This window comes from Passer domesticus, chromosome 7 (assembly GCF_036417665.1).
Source record: "Passer domesticus isolate bPasDom1 chromosome 7, bPasDom1.hap1, whole genome shotgun sequence".
Taxonomy (NCBI): Eukaryota; Metazoa; Chordata; class Aves; order Passeriformes; family Passeridae; genus Passer; species Passer domesticus.
The window spans coordinates 61654057-61673219 of record NC_087480.1 but is presented as its reverse complement, the minus strand read 5'-3'; the positions used below and the strand labels follow the sequence as shown (position 1 = coordinate 61673219).

The following is a 19163-nucleotide window of genomic DNA, read 5'->3' as shown; positions in this document are numbered from 1 at the left end:
TCAAAAAAAACCCAAAAACCCAGAAGAACCCAAAACCCCCAAGCAGTCTCCCTCAAAGCCAAAAGAAAACACCAAACCAACAATCCCCTCAAACCCCCCACCCTCCTGCAAGGCCAAAGCCTCTAGGGCCATCCAGGCTTTGCTCTCCATTCCCCCAGAAGTGTCCAGCCTGTGATCCAGGGCAGGCCATTCCTGGATGGAGGAGGTGACCTCTCTGGAAGGACTGACCACAGTTCAGTGACTTTCAGGCTCCTTTTGACCCCTCACTCCCTCCCAGCCTGCTCCCAGCCTGCTCCCTCAGCTCCTGGTGAGGCTGGGAACTCCTCCTGCATCCTTTCCCTGTAAAACCTGGGATTCAGAGAGGGCCGAGAGGAGGCTGTAATGAAAATGCAGGATTTTATTTAAAAAATGACCAAGAAAATGCCCTTGCAGAACGCAGCAGCAGGAGCTCGTTCCCTCCCCTCCGGGCCCGCTCCCACAGCGCAGCCGAGGCCGCGGGACAGGAGAGGGAAGCCTGGATTGCACAGGTGGAGCAGTTTCCAAATCCAACAGCATAGTTTGGTCTTTATTCTAACAAATGATACAACCCAAAGTGACTATGAGTGAAGGGAAGGGAAACCAGGGAGCAGACAACAGGAAAACCAAGAGAGGTGACTCGTTTTCCATGGGAGTTACGAACTGTCAGGAAAAGAAAAGTGAAACTGCAGCATTACAGGAATTGGTTAATCCGGATTAAATAACGCAGTTCTCCTGGCGGGAATTACAACTCAGGAGCAGAGACAGAAAATAACAGAGGGCTGCTGGGAATATCAACGGAATCCGGGGGATTCCAGCACAAACACATCCGGGCGGGACGAACGGACTCGCGGCAGGGACAGGGAATTGCTGTGCTGGGAGTGCAGGGGCTGGACAGCAGCTCCAGAGAGCGAATCCAGGGTGTTCCCTTTGCCACGGGCAGAGCAGGAGCGTGGAAGACCAGAGGAACAGTTTGGTTCAGAAGCAACCCGCGGGATCCTTCCGCAGTGAGGTCGGAATTGGGCTGAGCAAAGTTTCTTTTAAGAGCCATAAAAAACCTCAGGAAAAAAAGAAGTGGTGGGAGGGGAGCCCCAGCGTGGGCAGGAGCAGGGGGGTGTGATTCCCAGCAGCCTGGTCCAGCTCCCTTCTGCTGCCCTGGACACCGACTCCAGCTGGGCTGTCCAGGCTGCTCCTGGTGCCCCTGGCCTTCCCAGGCCACAGGACGAGCTGGAGCTGCTGCACACACACAGTCCATGGATCTGTGCTCACTCCCAGGGACCAAACCCTCCTGGAACACCTGGCCTGGCCTCCAGGAAAATGGGGAAAGCCAAGGTGAGGCTCTGCTGGATCAATGCTGCTTGGAAAAGGAATTTCCCAGAGCCAGGGGACAGGGGAGGGACCCCGTGCCCCAGGCTGGGGCTGGGAACACCCTGGAGACAGCCGGGCCCACAAACACAACCCAGTGACAAAAACAGGCTTTAGTGGAGAAAACATGGATATAAACATGGATCTCAGTGTGGGCAGCCCCTCGGCATCCACAGGCTCAGCCCAGTGTCCCTCTGGCTGAGAATTCCTGCCGTGCATCCACTGGGAATGCCCAGGTGTCCCTATGTGTGAGAACTCCTCACCAGGAATGTTCAGAGAGGAAACACATCCCAGGAGGAGGGAAAAGAACTGAGAGCAGCTCTGGGAGCCCAGGGGCTGCCCTGGGAGCTGGGGAACAATGCAGGGAATTCCCATCCCCCAGCTCCACAGGGAGAGCAGGAGCAGCTGGATTTCCTGGGATAACCCAGAACAAGGACAGCCCCAAAGCTGTGCCCACACTCCAAGGCAGAAGAAGCCTTAGGAACAGCTTCCTGCAGCCCCTGGAAGTGTCCCAGGGAGCAGCTGTGTCCTGGGGGGTGAAAATCCCCCAGGTCTGCAGCCAGAGGCCACAGGAACCACAGGAAACACTTCCAGGTTCCCCTGGGCTTTGGGCAGACACCCCACGGCCACCAGGGGCTGGTCCAGAGGGGACAGAGCCACAGGAGCCTCAGTCCCACAGGAGGCCACCCAAAACCCTCTTTGTTTTCCAGTTCCAAGGCCAGGATCCACCCTGGGATCCCACAGTGGCTGCCCAGCCCCACAGCCCCAGCCATGCTTCCACAGAGCCAGGGATGGATTTGGGATGACCAAAAATGCAAAGGAACACAAACCACTGAGCAAAGGCAGCTCTGACATCCACCTCGGGGAGGAACCTCTCACCACTGGAATTCCCAAGGAATGGAGTCCCTGTGTGGCACCTGGCACAGGTCCTGCAGCTACACAAAACATCCCAAAGGGACCCCTGGAGGGGACAGGGGACCCTGGGAGGGGACAGAGCCCTGTGCTGCCCCACAGGCACCGCTCCAAGCTCCAGCTCAGCCCCATGGACATCCCCAGACTGTCCCAGAGGATCCCTCCTGGCTCCCAGGAGCAGCACAGATGGTGTCAGTTCATCCCAGAGGTGTGAAACACGTCAGGAATTCATCATGACTTGGGAGAACAAGTTCCATCATTCCCAGAGGATGCTCCACACCTGCCCTGACACGGCACTGCAGCCGTCATTTCCCTTTGCTTGCTTTCCCTAAAGTTCCATTTTGGATTGGAGTTTGAATTAACAACAAAGCTGCACTGCTGCCCTGTCCCAGTGCTCCCCTGTCCCAGTGCTCCCCTGTCCCAGTGCTCCCCTGTCCCCCAGGTCCAGAGGTGCTGGCAAAGGACCAACCCCACCCTCCCACTCCAGTGCCCCTGGACTTTGCTGAGTGATTCCCTGGCCTCCTCCACGTCCCTCCCCAGAGCAGCCTCTTTGGGATGGATCAGAGATTCCAGCAGTTTGGAATTCCCTGCTCTCAGGTGTGCCTGACACCTTGGCCTGTGCTGAGCCCCTCCCTTGTCCCTTGTGCTCAGCACAGCTGTTCCCTCTACTGAGCATCAGTGATCCTCTTCATTATAAACTTTGATCCTTAACTCTATGGAATTCCAGAAAAAGTTTTACCTACAGTGCACAAAGAATATAATTTGGAAAATATTTACATTTTTGTACAATGACACCACAGCACTTGAATCTAAAGTTCTTCATACAAACAAATAGCACCATCAGCCTTCTGCACAAATCTTGCCTAACAAACCCCAAAAAGGTGGATTATTGTTAGATGAGGAGACTGGAACAACTGGGAATAAGCTCGAGGAGCTGGAGAACTGAACCATCCGTGAAGGGGGGCAGGACAAGATGAGCTACGAGGTCCCCCCAGCCCAAACCAGTCTGGGATTCTCTGTGATTTAAACACGAAGAGGCAGGAAATGAAAGTGGGAACACCCCAGTGCAAGCTGCCTGTGAGCACCACCATGGCTCCAGGGCAGGGAGAGCTCCTCCTGCAGGAAGGGGCAGTGCCTGAGCTTTTCCCAGTTCCCACAGACTGACCTGGTGGTGCTCAGCCTCTCCCAAGTGAGGGTCAAATACAGGATTAACAAGTGACATTCCTGGCCAGGCAGCCCTGGAGTGCCCCCCAGCAGCCCAGGGAGCCAGGCAGGGAGCAGAGAGCAGGGAGAAGGAGGGGATCAGGCAGGGAGAGCACCAGGCTGGGCCGGTGCTCCGGAGGTGCCTCGCTCCCTGCAGAGCACAGCTGGCTCTGCCTGGGTGCAGCAGGAAATCCAAGTGTCAGTGGTGCCCATTTGGTTCATTCATCTACAGCCAAGGCATTCCTTCAGGATACCTTCCAACATTCCGTGGCTGAGCTGGGAGCTCAGGGAACAGGGAGCACGGGAAGGACAGGGGGAGCTCACCTCACCCCCGGGCCCAGCTCGGTGCCAAGGTCCAGCAGCGCCTCGTGGATCACCACAAGTGTAAAAAATTTAAAAACCAGCAGCTCCTCCCAGCTGGGGGTGGCAGCTCCCGAGGCAGGAGTGGCCGTGCCAAAGGGGGTGGCAGCAGGAGGCTCTGGGAGAGGGAGCTGGAGGGGCTGGATGCCCAGGGCAGTGCCAGCACAGCCGCACTGCCGCTCCTTCCCTTGGCTGCGGGCTCACGAGTTCATCCCTTCCTGTGCCCCACGGCTCTGCCTGCTGGGCTGCAGCCATTCCCTGGCCCTGGGGAGCCGGGTGGGTGTTCCCAGGAGCCCCCAGCCCCCTTAGAGGTCCGGGAAGCGGCTGGGATCCTCCTTGTAGTCGTCGGGAATGGTGAAGATGGAGTCATCGAACTCGTCGTAGCGGAACTCCTGGAAGGTCACAGTGGCCGTGATGGTGGGGAACACCGGGATGTCTGCGGGGACAGGGCTCAGTCAGGGACACCAGCACTGCCACCAACCCCACCCTGCAAGGCCTGGAGCAGCCTGGGGCAGTGGGAGGCGTCCCTGCCCAGGGGAATGGGAGCACGAGCTGGAATTGAGGTCATTCCCAGGAATGCTGTGCAAATACGGCACAGGTAGAGCACAGCCTACCTGCTCACACAGCTCCCTGCAATTCCAGAAACCCTGTGTCCCCTAGCAAAGGGGCTACTGCTTCTGGGATCATCTATCCCGTGAATAAGCTGATCTTAGGCATTTCCATCTGCTACAAGTGCAATAGTTTTCTATTTTTTCACTTAAAATCAATCTATCACCAGTGATCCTTGAAGAAAAGGAAACACGGGAATGTTACAAAAGATCCTCCCCTATGCAGGAATAATCCAGCACATCCCACTGCCCTTGGAGCAAGGCCCCAGCATTTCTGTGCTCCTGAACTCTCCAGTAACACATTCCTAGGTGAGAGTTCTTCCCCAAAATTCCACAAAAGACCTTCTGAACATATTGCAAGAATAAATGCACATGTTTAGATCTAGATTGGATATTTGGGAAAATTTCTCTTGGAAAGAGTTTTCCAACCCTGGAGGAGTCCCCAACCCTGGAGGGATTTCAAAGCCCTGTGGATGTGGCACTGGGGGACACGGGGCAGTGGTGGCCTTGGCAGTGCTGGGGAATGGCTGGACTCAGAGGACTTTTCCAACCTAAAATTCTGGATATATACAGCCCCAGGAGTTTTGTGTGCTCTTACCTAATTTGACAGGAAAGCCTGGTGGAAGCTTCATTTGAACAAATTCTCTAAGTTTGTTAAAGTGCTTGAAGGGTGCAATGACTTCTAAGACATTCAACAACCTGCAAAGGAGAGCAGAGCCTGTGACAGATCCTCCTGCCACACACCCCCTGTCCCTCTGGAACAGGAAAACGTGATCCCAAGGGCCCAGGGGACACAGAGGGTGACAATGACATCATCCCCCTTCTCCATCCCAGGGCTTCAGGGTCACCCCACATCCAGAGTTACAACAAACCAAGACAAACACAATTCCTGGTCCTCATTTTCCACAGGAGATGAGGGATGAGGTATCACCCACTTCTCCATGGACATGTGGAACTGACCTGGCTTTGCACTGGGTATGGGGACACAATTTTGTGCTGAATTTATTACAGGGAAAGCCATTTCAGAATTCTGTGGGATCAGACACCAGCTGCTGATAACCCTGCCCAAAACTCTGCTCTGCTCAAGCCAGGTAAGGACCTGGCTCCTCCCCAGCCCCAAGAGCTCCCAGATTCCCAGTTAAAGGGATTCCTTGCTCAACAGCCTGGCTGCACTCCCAGCTCCCATTCCTGGAGATCTGCAGGGCTCTGCAGCTCATGAACACATGTTAAAACATGTTGAAACATTCCCAACAGGAATAACCCCCATGGCCAGGAGCTTTGACTCACGATTCGATTCCTAAGGGGAATTCCTGGCTCATTGCTATCGTGGCTTTGAAGGTTTTCTTGCTCTCCTTGCAGACCAGCTCCCTGCCCAGGTGAGGAGCTCTGTGAGGGAGAGGTAAAGTCAGTGTCTCCCAGGAAACTCAAGGTTTAGAGGAAGGAAAACAGACGTGGGTTGGAAAACATCAGGTAGAGAGGAATCCCTACTTTCAAAGGGTTTGCTTTATTATAAAGATAAAAAACCCCTTAATTTAGATTACTCTGAGTTCTGCTAAACCAGGAGACAAAACAAAACCAAGAAAACTGTTCCAATAAAATAATTCCTCATAACATGGTGTTAATAAACCCTACAGGAAGTGTTCATTAACCACTACCCATGGCAGGGGATGGAACTGGATGGGCTTTAAAGGTCCCTTCCAATCCAAAGCATTCCAGGACTCCCTGCCTGTAGCTGAGCACTGCTCCCACACACAAGGATCACTTCCCAGCCCTGTGAAGAATGAACACAGAGACACCAAACCCAGCGCTCCTCCCTCCCCACACAACTACACACAAGCAGCACCCACCAAGTGGAGAGCCCAGAACCCCAGCCCAGGGCTGCAGAGGTGTCCCTGTGCCCTGGCACACCCAGCAGCACTCACTTGCCACTCTCTGCAGAGATGTACTCCTCCCAGGAGATGGTGTTGGGGGACGGCGGCGTCAGCGACTGCCGGCGCACGGGCTGTGGGACAAGCACACTCAGCTCAGTGCTCCCTCCCTCCCTCCCTCAGCCTGGCACTGCCACTGGAGCTGCCCCTCAGCTCCAGCCACAGCCACAGCGCCTGCCCTGCTCATGCCAGCCCTGCTCTCAGCCCCACTGGGGTGTCTGGCCTCCAAGGGCACTTTCGATAGGAATGGCTGTGCTGCTCCACCATAATGAGTTAATTCAGGGCTCTGAGTGCCAAGGCAGCAGCTCCAGCTCACACAGAAATAAATTAATCACTTTAAAAGCTCTGTGTGTGTTCCCAGCTGAAGCCCGGCTCTTCTGAAGAGCTCTTGATTTCCTGGTGCTAATCACAGGCTTCCTCCCATTTTAATGAAGCTCAAAGGAACACGATTGCCTTTCTGGCTTCCCTTTCATTCCCAACAATCAACATTGGGTCTGAAAGAATCCGCAGTTGATTTGCCACAGCCAAACCCCTCATCTCTTCTAAGAGACAAATTAAGGCTGAATACCCAATGTAACCACAGAAATCCCTCCCTGTGTGCACTAATCAGGCTAATTCATTAATGCATCACCACAATTATACTTGTGGGTCATGTTTGTGATTTTTAGATTATGCCAATCAAAAGAAAATAAAAACATTATCTATGTATTTTGCACCACAAGGAGTGGTGTGCAAGATTATTCTCCCACATCCTGGGCAAAGTTAATCAACTATACCTCAAAATTCTGCTCCATGAGGTTTCCCCCTTTGCTCAGGCTCTCCATGATCGCTTTGTTCCGAAGGATGTCCTCCTCACTGAGATGTTCCCTTCTTTTCCTGGATTCCAACACAAGTCCATTCACCAAGTAGAAATCTGCCAGGAAGTTTCCTACTCTTTCCTGCAAGAAAGGAATCAGGACATTAATGGCTCACAGAAGATAAAATAAAAACATTTTGATTTTTGAGTATCAAACAATGGCAATAAGGGAGCTTGGTGACTGAGCTGGAATTCCCCCAGCCCCACACATGGGCTGGCACTGGGCAATCCCAAAAATCCAGCACAAACAGGTACGTCTAATGAAGGGAAGCTTTAAGACAGAGATTGCTGAAGAATTTGAGTGAAATCCCTTCCAAAGCACTGCCATCCCTGCCTTTCTCCAGCAGGAACACACACTGAATCCTTCCTGCACTCCCCGGAATCAACCTGCAGAGATCAGAGCCTCCTGGAACAAAACCATTCCCAGCACAGCCTGTCCTCCCTCTGCCCCACAGCTACAGAATCTTTCTTCCTTGTTTTTCCTGCTGAAGGCAGTCCAGCCAAGAGATTCCACATGGAACGATCTTGTGATAATTTGGGATAGAGGGGCAGGGATTTTTCCTTTGTCCTGAACACCTTATCCTTTCAGAATCCTGCATTGGTTTGGGCCAGAAGGGACCCCAAAGCCCACCCCATTCCAGCTCCCTGCCATGGCAGGGACACTTCCACCATCCCAGGCTGCTCCAAGCCTGTCCAGCCTGGCCTTGGGCACTGACAGGGATGGGGCAGCCAGAGTTTCTCCAGGACATCTGCTCCAGTGCTTCTTGCAGTGCCTCTCCCTCCTCCCTCCAGCCCAGCAGCAGGCTCTGAGCTCCCCCCCACTCACAGTTTTGTCCTCCCTGAAGAGCCACCCCGTCTGGGCCCGTGTGAACGTGATGGATTTGGTGGATAAGGTGGCAGAGTAAATATCACTGCTCATCAAAATGTCAACCTCCTCTTCTGTCTCCATCTCAGATTCCTGGAAGAAAAATTCCAAAATACTCAGCAGAACTTAGAAAACAACCATGGCTTCCTCTAAAGATACACCAATAAATACAAATCCATAAGCCTTGTCCTTTGGATCTTTTCCCAGAAGCAGCATTTGCTGCATTTTCAAGCGGTTTTATAAAACCTCTGGCCAAATGGCTTCCAAATAGTTTAATCTTGAATATTAATGTGAATAAAGCATCCCAATGGGATTTATGCAGCAGCTCAGCAGCCACACCCTTTCCACAGTCAATAATCCATCTGCTTAAGTGATTGGGGGATAAAGCTGTAATTAAAGACTTGACTAATTACAGGGGGTCCAGTGAGTCAGACCCTCAGGCTGTTATCAGCTGAACTGGCCACAGAGTGACTAAAAGGATGCAAAGCAGTGGGATCAGGTCTGAAAACCCACCTGAGGACACCTGAGTTAAGCCCAGTGGAAAGATTAAAAGCAGCACATCACAATTTAAACCACATCTTCCCAGCTATTCCCATTCCAGCTTCTCCTTAACCAGAAATCTGGATTCAAAGCTGGCTTCCCTCACAAAATTCGACGTCACCTTCACAGCTCAAATTCAAACAAATGAGGAAAAAATTCTTTGGTATGTAGTTCTTTGGGTGTTTCTGAGGCAAATTTTGTTTGATACATTCCCAAAAAAGCCTGGGATGTGTCCCACCCCCTTCCCAGAGCTTTACCTCGTGGTGTATTCGCTGGTAAACTTTTTGCTCATTGTCTAAAACTACAAAAGATTCGGAGGGTGCGGCGTCACCGTTAAAAATGAAGCTTAAATCCCCTCGTTGGCACTTCATGTCAGTAAAGTCTATCAGAGTTGTGTCCAGCCTGTGAAAACAACCCCAAATTCACAAAAACAACCCATAAACACGGGAGGAAATTCAGCTTTCAAGCAGGAAAGTGACTTTTTTAATGGCAAACAAACATAAAGGGCTGAGTTTTCACAGAATTTTGTAAGTGAAGCCTGGATGAAGAAATCAGCAAAAAATTGCTATAAAGTTATCTTCAGAAAATTGTATTTAATACTGCCAGCATGAGGAGGGGAGGGGGAGAGAATCTATTCAGTGCTACACACTGAGAAACAACTCCTCAGCAGGGTCCTGACTGGAATAACAACACTGGGACATGACCCAAAATCTGAAGAGGACTCAGAAACAAATTCCTTTTTTTTTAATTTGATTTACTTTTATTCCTATTTCTATTTTTCTCCCTCAACAACACTAAGGATATGCTCCTGCAGACCTGAATAACTGGAAGAAGATGGAGCCAAGACCATGGATCTCTGTAGCAATTCATATCCAGTATTGCCAGAGCATTTACTTCTCATAGAAAGGTGGTTAAAGAACCTGAACTCGGTGACTTCAACTCTAAATGGTGAGAGATTAAAACTCCTCATAGATTTGCCTCTGATTCCAAGGAAAAACCTGTATTTATCTATTTCCCCTCAGTTCAGGCCTCATACAGACAGAGCATTCAGAAATGAGAAGGAAAGCAACAGCCCCAGACTCAAATTTCACCTAAAAATTCAATTTACAGACCCAAGCTGCCCCTTTAACACAACAAAAATTCCTACAGATTGAACCTCCAGGATCTTCCCTCTTTGTTTTAAATTTTGGCCACTAAAGAAAATGCCAGAAAATACATTTGGTTCCAAACCAAACAGAGCTGAGCTTGGAGAGACGCCTGAAATACCCTACTGAGTTTGTGAATTTGTCACATTAAACACTTTAAAGAGAGAAATTATATCACTTTTTGGGTTTTTTTTTAACTACAGACTGGAGCAGCAACGCTTCTCCACAAAATACTGGAATTTAATTGCAATTGTGTTATAAATACCCAATCCCTGTTTTTCACTGGCACATCTGGTAGATGAAGCCTTATCCAGCTGCACTGCTCTTGCTCTATATTTAAGTTATATTCAGCTCCAAAGAGATAATCAGAGGGCCTGAAATTCCAAGGCTCAGTGCTGTGTCATGGATGTGCCCAGGCTCACTGGGATCCAGCTTCTCCCTGGCACAGAAGGATTTGGGTACAAGAGCAGCACTCACCTGATATTTATACCTTGTTTGTGTATTTTACATGCATCAGAAGGCAGAATTCGGGAAAGTAAAGGCACTAAAGGAGGGAGAGAAAAGGCAATCAGGGCACTGAGACCCCTCTGCAAAGTATTCCCATGAAAACCATCCCATCAGTTTGATTCTGGATGTGCTTTAATGCAGACACAGCATTTTCCATCATCATCTCAACCAAACACAACACCAGGGGTATTTCTATCTGATAAAATTGATTTTTTTGTAATTATAATTGCACACCCCACTCCCAATATCAGACAGAATTTGTATTTCCATCACAGGTAAACCATTTATAAATCCTAATAACTGTGGCTGTTCATAGTTTGAATTCTGGGATTTTACAGTTTACATAATGCTCCAAGGGAAAGCCTGGCTCCAATTAAAGCAGAACAGCTACAAGCATAAAAAATGGTTCAAAGTATTAATATTAATTACTAAATTAATAAAACACACAAAATCATGGGATCCCAGACTGTCTGGGTTGGGGATCATCCCATCCCACCCTGTGCCAAGGGCAGGGACACCTTCCATGGCCCAGGTTCCTAAAGCAAAGAGCTACTTCCCCTCCTTACAGTGAGTCACTGCATGGGAGATTTCAGCTCCAAAAGTGAACAAGCAAAAATAAATCTGGACAAAGTTGTGTATCCTTTCCTCAGCACTCAGATCCCAAGTGCTGTGACTGTTCCAGCACACAGCAGAGGAGAACAAGTGTGCTGCAGGCTGATTGCATTATCTCCCTGGGGAAGGATGTGGAAGCACTCACCCCAACTTTGAAAATCCCAGTGAAGCTCTAGATAGAAGTCACCTAGCTGAGAAGAAAAGAACAATGTGTTAACAAGCTTTTCAGGCCAAATAACTGTAAAATTTGCTGGAAGACAGGCAGAAGTTGTGTTTGGCAAAGAAAACTTTCTCTAATGTTGTACTTGAATTTGTACTGAACTCAAACATCACTGAAGCTTTAGCTGCAGCAGAATCAATAATGACAAAATGACGTAAATATTTGAACTCACATTTTTAATCATTTCTTAATACTAATTCAACTATCAAACACTGGATTGCAAAAGATTTATTGTAAACATGTGTTTAAAAAAACACCTATGGAGCTCTCTGCTTGCTTTGATTGATCCCAACCAATCCCACGGAATTAGAATTAATTATACAATAATTAATGAGTCAAGTTTCAGGCAGGAGTATTGCAAAGACCAATTGCCACTGGCCTCGTGGAAATGTGCTGAAGTCATCAGGTCAGAGCTCCTGTGCCTCCTGTGAGCCAGAGCCAACCCCACCACGAGGTGCTCAGGGATCACAACACAGCTCAGCTTACACAGGGACAACTTAATTAACTTTTGATAAATAACTGGGTTTCTACAAATTGCTGTCCCCAAACTGAGCAGTATTTCATTGTGCCCAAGGGGAGCTGGATGCTGGATGCTGATGGAGAATGAAACCAAAAATCTCCTCCATCACTGGACAGAAGTCATTTGGGGACTGAACAGGCCAAGAAATTATTCACTGGCACAGGATTAAAGACAGCCTTAAAAATCTAATGAAATAGAGATTCTTTAACTCTGAGATTGCAATGATGATGAGCAGGTCTGCCTTACGCATACGTTTCATTTGAATTTCTAGAAGTTGAAAGGAAGTATTACCTTAAAATAAATATAATTCTGTGACCCCTTAAAACAGAGCCAAGATTGCTTTTAAGAGCAGAAGATTGGAAAAAACTTCCTGGCAGTTTTCCAGAGTGTCCATACTCAGAGCACAAGTCACTGCCTTCCACCCCATCTGGTTCTGTCAGCACAACTCACCTCTTTCAGGGCTTTTAATAACCGAGGTCGCTTCTCTTCAACACTTTCCCTGGACTGCTGCTTGAGCTTCCTCAGGAGTGCTGAAACTACACAGGAAATAATCCATGAACTCTGTTTGTTTGGTAATTATAGGTGAGTGCCTTACTTGAGGTCTTAAACCCAGCAATGCAATGGAACATTTCATCAGAACTGAGGAATTAATCCCAGTTACAGGAACTGCACATTAACCTGCTCAGATCATCCCAGGAAGAAAAGCCTCAATAATTGTTTGTAAAATTAACTACAGAATCATGTCAGGAGGGTTTGTACACAGGTATTAGTAAATATGTGGATACAAATATACTGAGTAACATCTACTCCACTGAGAAAATCAGTAGTGAGGAGCTAACAAGAGGATGTTGTTGTAGATTATAAATTAGTGCATTAACATATTAATAATACATTTATGTGCAATATATAGTGAGTTTCCTGCTATAGGAATGCACCACCACACATGGTGGTAATACCAAATGCTATTAACATCCACCAGTGAGTAGCAGCAGAATAATTTCCTTTTGCTCTTCCGTGTCTGAGGTGAATATATCATGTTTGAATAATACATAATATATAAATTATATTTTCCCACTGGCCTCTTGAGATGCAGCCTAAAAGCCACATCCCACTGGCAACTGATACAAAAACAAACCTGTGACCACAGGGAGCAGCTGCAAGGCTATGATCCCACCCAGCCCAGATCCATTTGGATCCTGTCACTGCCACTCCAAACCCAGAATGTGCTCGTGCAGAGCTTTCCCAATGCCCTCAGCCTGAGCAGAGTTAACAGTTTGCTTATGTAACCCAGTGCAATTTCTTATCAAGGAAATGGATGTGCCTGATCATGTTCAGATATAAAATGTTCAGCTGATTAAGAGAAACCCTTCAGAGAGCTGAAAGAGGGCTGTGGGAAAATAACCCAGCTTGAGAGCTCTGCTTTCCTGTTCTGAATGAGCCCCAGTTTGGGATTAACTGGCAATTGGGATGAATGAAGAGGTGCTTACTCATCTGCCTGTCTCCATAGCTGATGGCTTCGGCCAGAGGGCTCCATCCCTGAGCGTTTTTCACCTTTACTGGAGCATTATGGGCTAAAAGCAGGTGGGCACATTCTGGAACAAAACATCCACAGTTATTTACAGTAAAGGATGCAGCAGGAGCAGTCAGAATAAAACTCTACCAAAGCAATTCATATCAGAGATATTACACAGATTATCAAAACATATATCTGGGTTCTGACTCACTCTAACAAACAAAGCCATTTATGCAAGTACTTCCAGCACTTCCCTGTTCAATATTACCACTAAAAATAATTGGTGATCAGCCACCAATTATATAACACTGAAGAGACTTGTCCCTCCTGCTACGTGGAGTTTGCTTTTTATAATATTTCTGCATGTCAGATACACACACCACTATGGAACAAGGATATTTATATTTAATGTATGACATCAGCTCTCTCTGCTGCACACACAAAGCAGAGAAATACCTCAGGGCCTTCATCCCTCTCCAAGGGGTGATGGATCATGGGGACACGGACTTGGGGCAACTCCCATCAGGTGTAGGGGAGGCAGAGGAGCCTGAGGCACCAACACATCCCTGGCATTTAAAGAGGGCAAACAGGCACCTCTGCTCCAGGAAAGCCTCAGAGCAGGTGTGGAGCCAACAGCTGCATTCCCCATCCACAGGTGGACACGATGGTGGAAAAACTGAAGGAGACAAGGAGGGTTTCATGCTCCCATGTGCTCCTTGGAAATGGTTGTTCAGTTTCCAGCCACAGGGAAACCTCAGCACGTGTCACTAAAGCCACCCTGAGCCGTCTGGAGGTGATGCAGCAGGGCCCAGCTGTCTCATCACCAAGACAGGGACTTCCTGGGTTATTTTCCTACCACAGGTGCCACAGGAAACTGCACTGGTCATTCCAGATGCAGCAGCTGTGAGTCAGGGGCAGGCTGAGTGGCTGGGGAGGAAGAGATCCCTCCCTGCTGAACAAACTGTCTCCTGTGGGATAAACAAAGGCCCTGACTAACCCAGCCAAGACACCCAGGGATTTTTATGGCTCCTTAAACAGTGCCCAGGACAAGAACACCACTCTGCAGGGAGCAGGCAAATCAGCTTGGAATCACCAGCCAGATTCCATTTGCAGTTCAATAAACAGGTTGGGAGAGCTGGGGGTGTTCATCTGCAGAGAAGGATCCAGGGAGAGCTCAGAGCCCTTCCACGGCCTGGAGGAGAAGGATCCAGGGAGAGCTGCAGAGGGACTGGGGACAAGAGGAGACAGGAAAGGGGGAATGGCTTCCCACTGCCAGAGGGCAGGGTGAGGGGGGATATTGGGAATAAAGCTCAGATTTCTTTTCCCACTCTTCTCCTCCAAATCCATGTGGCAGCTTCTTTCCAGAAAACCTCACTAGCTTGAAACACAAGATCACGTTCAGGAAAGGGAAAAAAAAACCCTTTTTTCCTCTTGCCCCCAAATCTTCAGGATCACTGAAAAGGTAACAAAACAAATGGTTCTACCCACCTTTATGTCCCAACATCACAGCAAGATGTAAAGGAGTGTTTCCTAAAAGAAACCACAGAAATAAATGAGATGAGATTAAAGTTACCAGGATCCATTGCAATCCCTTCCTTAGGAAACTCCAGTTCCTGCTCTAACCCAGGAACACACCAACACCCACCAGGGTGGCATTTGCTTAGATTATAAATGTCAAAATAAATATATTGAGACACATTTCATGGGCCAAGAGAGGGCTTTTAATATCTTGAAACTCACTCCAGGCAGAGGTCCAGAGGTGTCTTTGAGAAAGACACAACCCCTGTGCTCCTCACGGGCTGAAGGGTCTGATCCCTTCCAGCCTGACATATCTGGGTTAAAAGCTACTCACGGATATGATACTGATTAAAAATTTAACAGCCTGTTTTATTAATATTTCAAAGATTGAGTACTCATTTTTTACAACTACAGTACTGGGCATATTGAGAAGGAACAGCACCTTCACTACAAAGCTGCCTTTTGGCTGTTTCCAAAGAAAGCTTTGGAGATGATCAGCAGCCTCTCAAACCTGTCCCCATTTTCCTGGCAATGCTTGTGACACAGGTGGTATTTGTGCTGTTAAGTATTCACTGTGAGGCACCCAGAGCTGTTTTTCCTGGATTAACGCTGCTACCAGGCTCCTGACACACTTTATTTAGGGAGCTTAAGGATGTAAAGTTCTTCCATTTAACTGTATTTTGCACATTTAAACATCTTCTTAGAGCAGTCAAGAGAAAAAAACGCTGGAAAACAAATTTCTTGTGCAATTCTAACACGCACACTCGGTTGAGAGTTGTTCTCTACCTCCCATTTTGTCAGCAGGGAGAACCTGCTCTGTGCAGAGGATGTGCTGCACATCTGGAGAGGCTGCCAGCAGCTTGCAGCATCAGGGAAATTCGGATGGAGATGGGAACTCTGCCCTGCCTGCCCAAGAGGGGCTGACAGGCTGTTCAGTGTGTCCTGCATCTCATCCTTGCAGGACACTGGCAGCATCCCAGGCAGCCACAGCCCAGCTCATTGTACACTAACCCAGCTCAACTCCTGCTGCTATTAATAGCTGCTCCAACATCTGGGAATCCTGGATGCTGCCAGGCTCTGCTAGGGGATGGAAATAACCTTCCTGAGGAACATGTTTGAGAGGGAGCCACGCTGTGTGCCCAGCAAATGCAAAGTACATGACCCAAGAGAAAGCACTGTCATAAAATCATGGAGTCACAGGAATGGGGTGGGTGGAAAAGCCCTCCAGGATCACAGAGTCCAAGCTGTGCCCAATGCCCACCTTGTCACCAGCACTGAGTGCCACATCCAGCCCTTCCCTGGACACCTCCAGGGATGGGCACTCCAAACCTCCCTGGGCAGGTCCAGTGCCTTTCCATGGACCACCCTTTCCATGGGGAAATTCCTGCTGGTGTCCAACCCAATTCTCCCCTGACACAACTCAGGGCCGTTCCCTCTGCTCCTGTCCCTGTTCCCTGGAGCACAGCCCGACCCCCCGGCTGTCCCCTCCTGGCAGGAGCTGTGCAGAGCCACAAGGGCCCCTGAGCCTCCTGTGCTCCAGGCTGAGCCCCTTCCCAGCTCCCTCAGCCTCTCCTGGGGCTCCAGCCCCCTCCCAGCTCTGTTCCCTGCCCCAGACGTGCTCCAGCCCCTCAGGGTCTTTTCTGGAATGAAGGCCTCAGAACTGACCCCAAGACATGACCTCACATGAGGTGAGGCCTCCTCAGTGCCCAGCGCAGCCACAGCCCCTTTCCCCAAAAAAATCAGTGCTCCAGCAGCTCGTGGAATCCTGCCCATGCACATCCAGGTGGGCAAATGAGGCCTGCTGGCCCAAAACCACAGCTCAAACACAGCACCTGTCCCCACACACGTGTGGCCTGTCACCTCTGTGAGGAACCTGCACACCTACAGGGAGCCAGGGCTGCTTTCCAGCTGTTTGCCAGCAAGAGGATTTGTCTGGTCAGGATTCAAGCTCTTAATGCATGTTATAACAAAACTGTAAATCATCTGCTAGGTGTAGCTACAGGCTTCTCCCAGGAAACTCGTTGTTTGGGAATAATGACACTGGCCTTCCTCTGGGCAGTGATTTGGAGGTTCATTTAGGAAGCTGGCTAGGCACTCAATTAACACTCAATTGCTTTTAGCAGAACAGCAGGAGTCTCCCATTCCAGAGGATTTGGCTTTCCTGCACTGAATCAAGACTAAAACAGGCCTGGATTATTAGCAGCAAGTTCTCTCTCCCCTCTTTCTGATCCTTAGCACATCCCAGGATTCCTCTGGCTTATTTCTGAGCAAATCATCAGCTGGAGTGTCCCCCAAATAATTCCCAGCTCCAGCGTGTGCAAACAAGTGACAGATGGAAACAGGCAGGAAGAAAACAATAACAGGGAAGTGTTACTCAGGCCTTTGGAATGTCGAGCCATCAAGAGGTTTGTTGTGGGGTTTTTTTGAATAGTTCAAAGTAAAAACTCGGAGGAAGATGATGAGTCAGAGATCCCCAAAGTGTCCCAACTCTGAACAGAGCTGAGAAGCAGGGAGATATTAATTAGAGGTTTATACATGGATCAAAAAAGGATGGAATCCATGTGTGTGATACACACTGAGGGTGACAGCACAGCAAAGAGGCATCAGGAAAGTGCCTTCAAGGAAAGATTTGGAGCTGCTGCTGCCGAGCTGCTTGAAGGGGAACTGGAGGAGGACCAGGGAGAAGCAGCAGCAGGAATAGAGAGAGTGGGAAAAATCCTCCCCAAGTCTGCTGCTTTCATTCTAGCAGGATTTGCTGGAATGAAGGTGGCAGGAAAAACAGATCTGTAGCTGGATTTGGAGCTCTGCCCTTAGGAAAGCACAGTGCCCGTTGTAGGGAGCACTCCTGCCCATCCTGGCTGGAGCTGAGCCCCGGGTCACTCTGCAGCCCTCAGCTGCCTTCCAGTGCCTGCACAGACACAGCTGGAACTCCCAATTCCATCACTCCTGCCACCGTGCCAGCCCAGAGATCCTGCACCTTCGTGCTCCTTTTGAATTTACAGACTACAAGTGAGCAGAGCCGACCTCCTTATCAGCAACACAACACAAGCATCCCCTTTATCACAACTCCTCAGACACCACACACGTGGAACCAGGAGCTCTCCAGCAGAAATGGATCATGTTACTCTTGAAACGGCTATTAAAAATAGAGATTAAAACCAGCCATGAAGGTCAAGCTGATCCCCCAGGCTGATTTATTTGTTAACAGTATAAAATATCCCCCAAATTAAAACGTTTTGAAATGTCCTGGCAAGACATTCAATATTTACAGATTTCAGAGCAGCCCAAGGATCAGATTCCATCTCTGCCAGTGACACTGCTGTGGACAGAGAATTTGCAGAGGAGCAGCTGAGAACAACTCTCTCAAAATCCAAAGCCACAGCATTTAAAAAGAAAGGGGGGGAAAGGATTGATTTTTGTAGCCTGGGGAAATATCAAAAACTGCTCTGCCAACAGCCAAAGGAACTGCTCAGCATCCCCCAAAGCAAACAGGTGACAGCTCAGACATCCTAGAAGACAATGAATCTTTTAAATGCAGTGGGGTCCTGGACAGAGAGCAACACCCGGTGTGAGGCAGCTGTGCCAGCACAGTGCTGGTACTGGAGCTGACAGTGCTCATCCATGTTACAAAAATCATGGAATTAGGGAATTACTGCAATGGACCTTAAATCCCATCCCTGCCATGGCAGGAACAACTTCCACTGCCCCAGGATGCTCCAAGCCCTGTCCAGCCTGGCCTTGGACATTCCAGGGATCCAGGGGCAGCCAGGGCTGCTCTGGGCACCTGTGCCAGGGCCTGCCCACCTCCCCAGGGAACAGTTCCTGCCCAGCATCCCATCCATCCCTGCCCTCTGGCAGTGGGAGCCATTCCCTGTGTCCTGTCCCTCCATCCCCTGTCCACAATCCTTCCTAAAGGGGATTCACACTCCCTTATGAAACTCCCAACGAATTCCCCATTTCCCGGCCCGGCACGCGCATCTCCCGCCGCCCCGGGAGGCGGCCCCGAGCCCCGGCTCGGCCGGCGCGCCCCGCTCACCGTGACTGTCCTTCTGGGCGATGCCCTGCGTGCGGATGAGCGCCGAGAGCCGCCGCACGTCCCCCTTGAACACGCACTCGTGCACGGGGAAGGGGCCGCGCTCGGGCCCGGCGGGGGCGGCCCGGGCCGGCGGGCGGTGCCGGTGCGCGCCGGGCCCGCGGTGCCCCCCGGCCCGCCCGCCCTTCCCGCCCGTGAAGGCGCCCCCGGGCGCCGCGGCCGCCTCGTCCTCGCCGGCCGCCAGCAGGTCCCCGTCCTCCTTGCTGGGCTTGTGGTCCCTGCGCAGCGAGCGGAGCTTCTCGCCGGTCATGGCCGGCGGGAGCGCCCGCAGCGCTCGGAGCCCGCGGGGCCGGTCCCGCCCGGAGCCCCCGGAGCGGCCGCAGCTCCGCCCGCGCCTCACGGGCCTCGGCTCCGCGCCGCCATCTTCGGCCGCCGCTCTCGCG

General features: G+C 50.1%; 1 protein-coding gene across 1 annotated transcript; it reads right to left on the bottom strand.

Moving 5' to 3' along the window:
* Nucleotides 1-532: 532 nt before the first annotated feature.
* Nucleotides 533-19163, bottom strand: ANKRD13C (ankyrin repeat domain 13C). Its single transcript, XM_064429193.1, has 13 exons — nucleotides 18724-19163; nucleotides 14658-14699; nucleotides 13144-13248; nucleotides 12107-12192; nucleotides 11062-11107; nucleotides 10275-10341; nucleotides 8910-9054; nucleotides 8074-8205; nucleotides 7168-7329; nucleotides 6386-6465; nucleotides 5751-5849; nucleotides 5062-5162; nucleotides 533-4291 (listed from the first exon to the last, which is right to left on the bottom strand). The coding sequence occupies exons 1-13, from the start codon at nucleotides 19028-19030 to the stop codon at nucleotides 4161-4163; spliced, it is 1503 nt and encodes a 500-aa protein (XP_064285263.1). The 5' UTR covers nucleotides 19031-19163; the 3' UTR covers nucleotides 533-4160.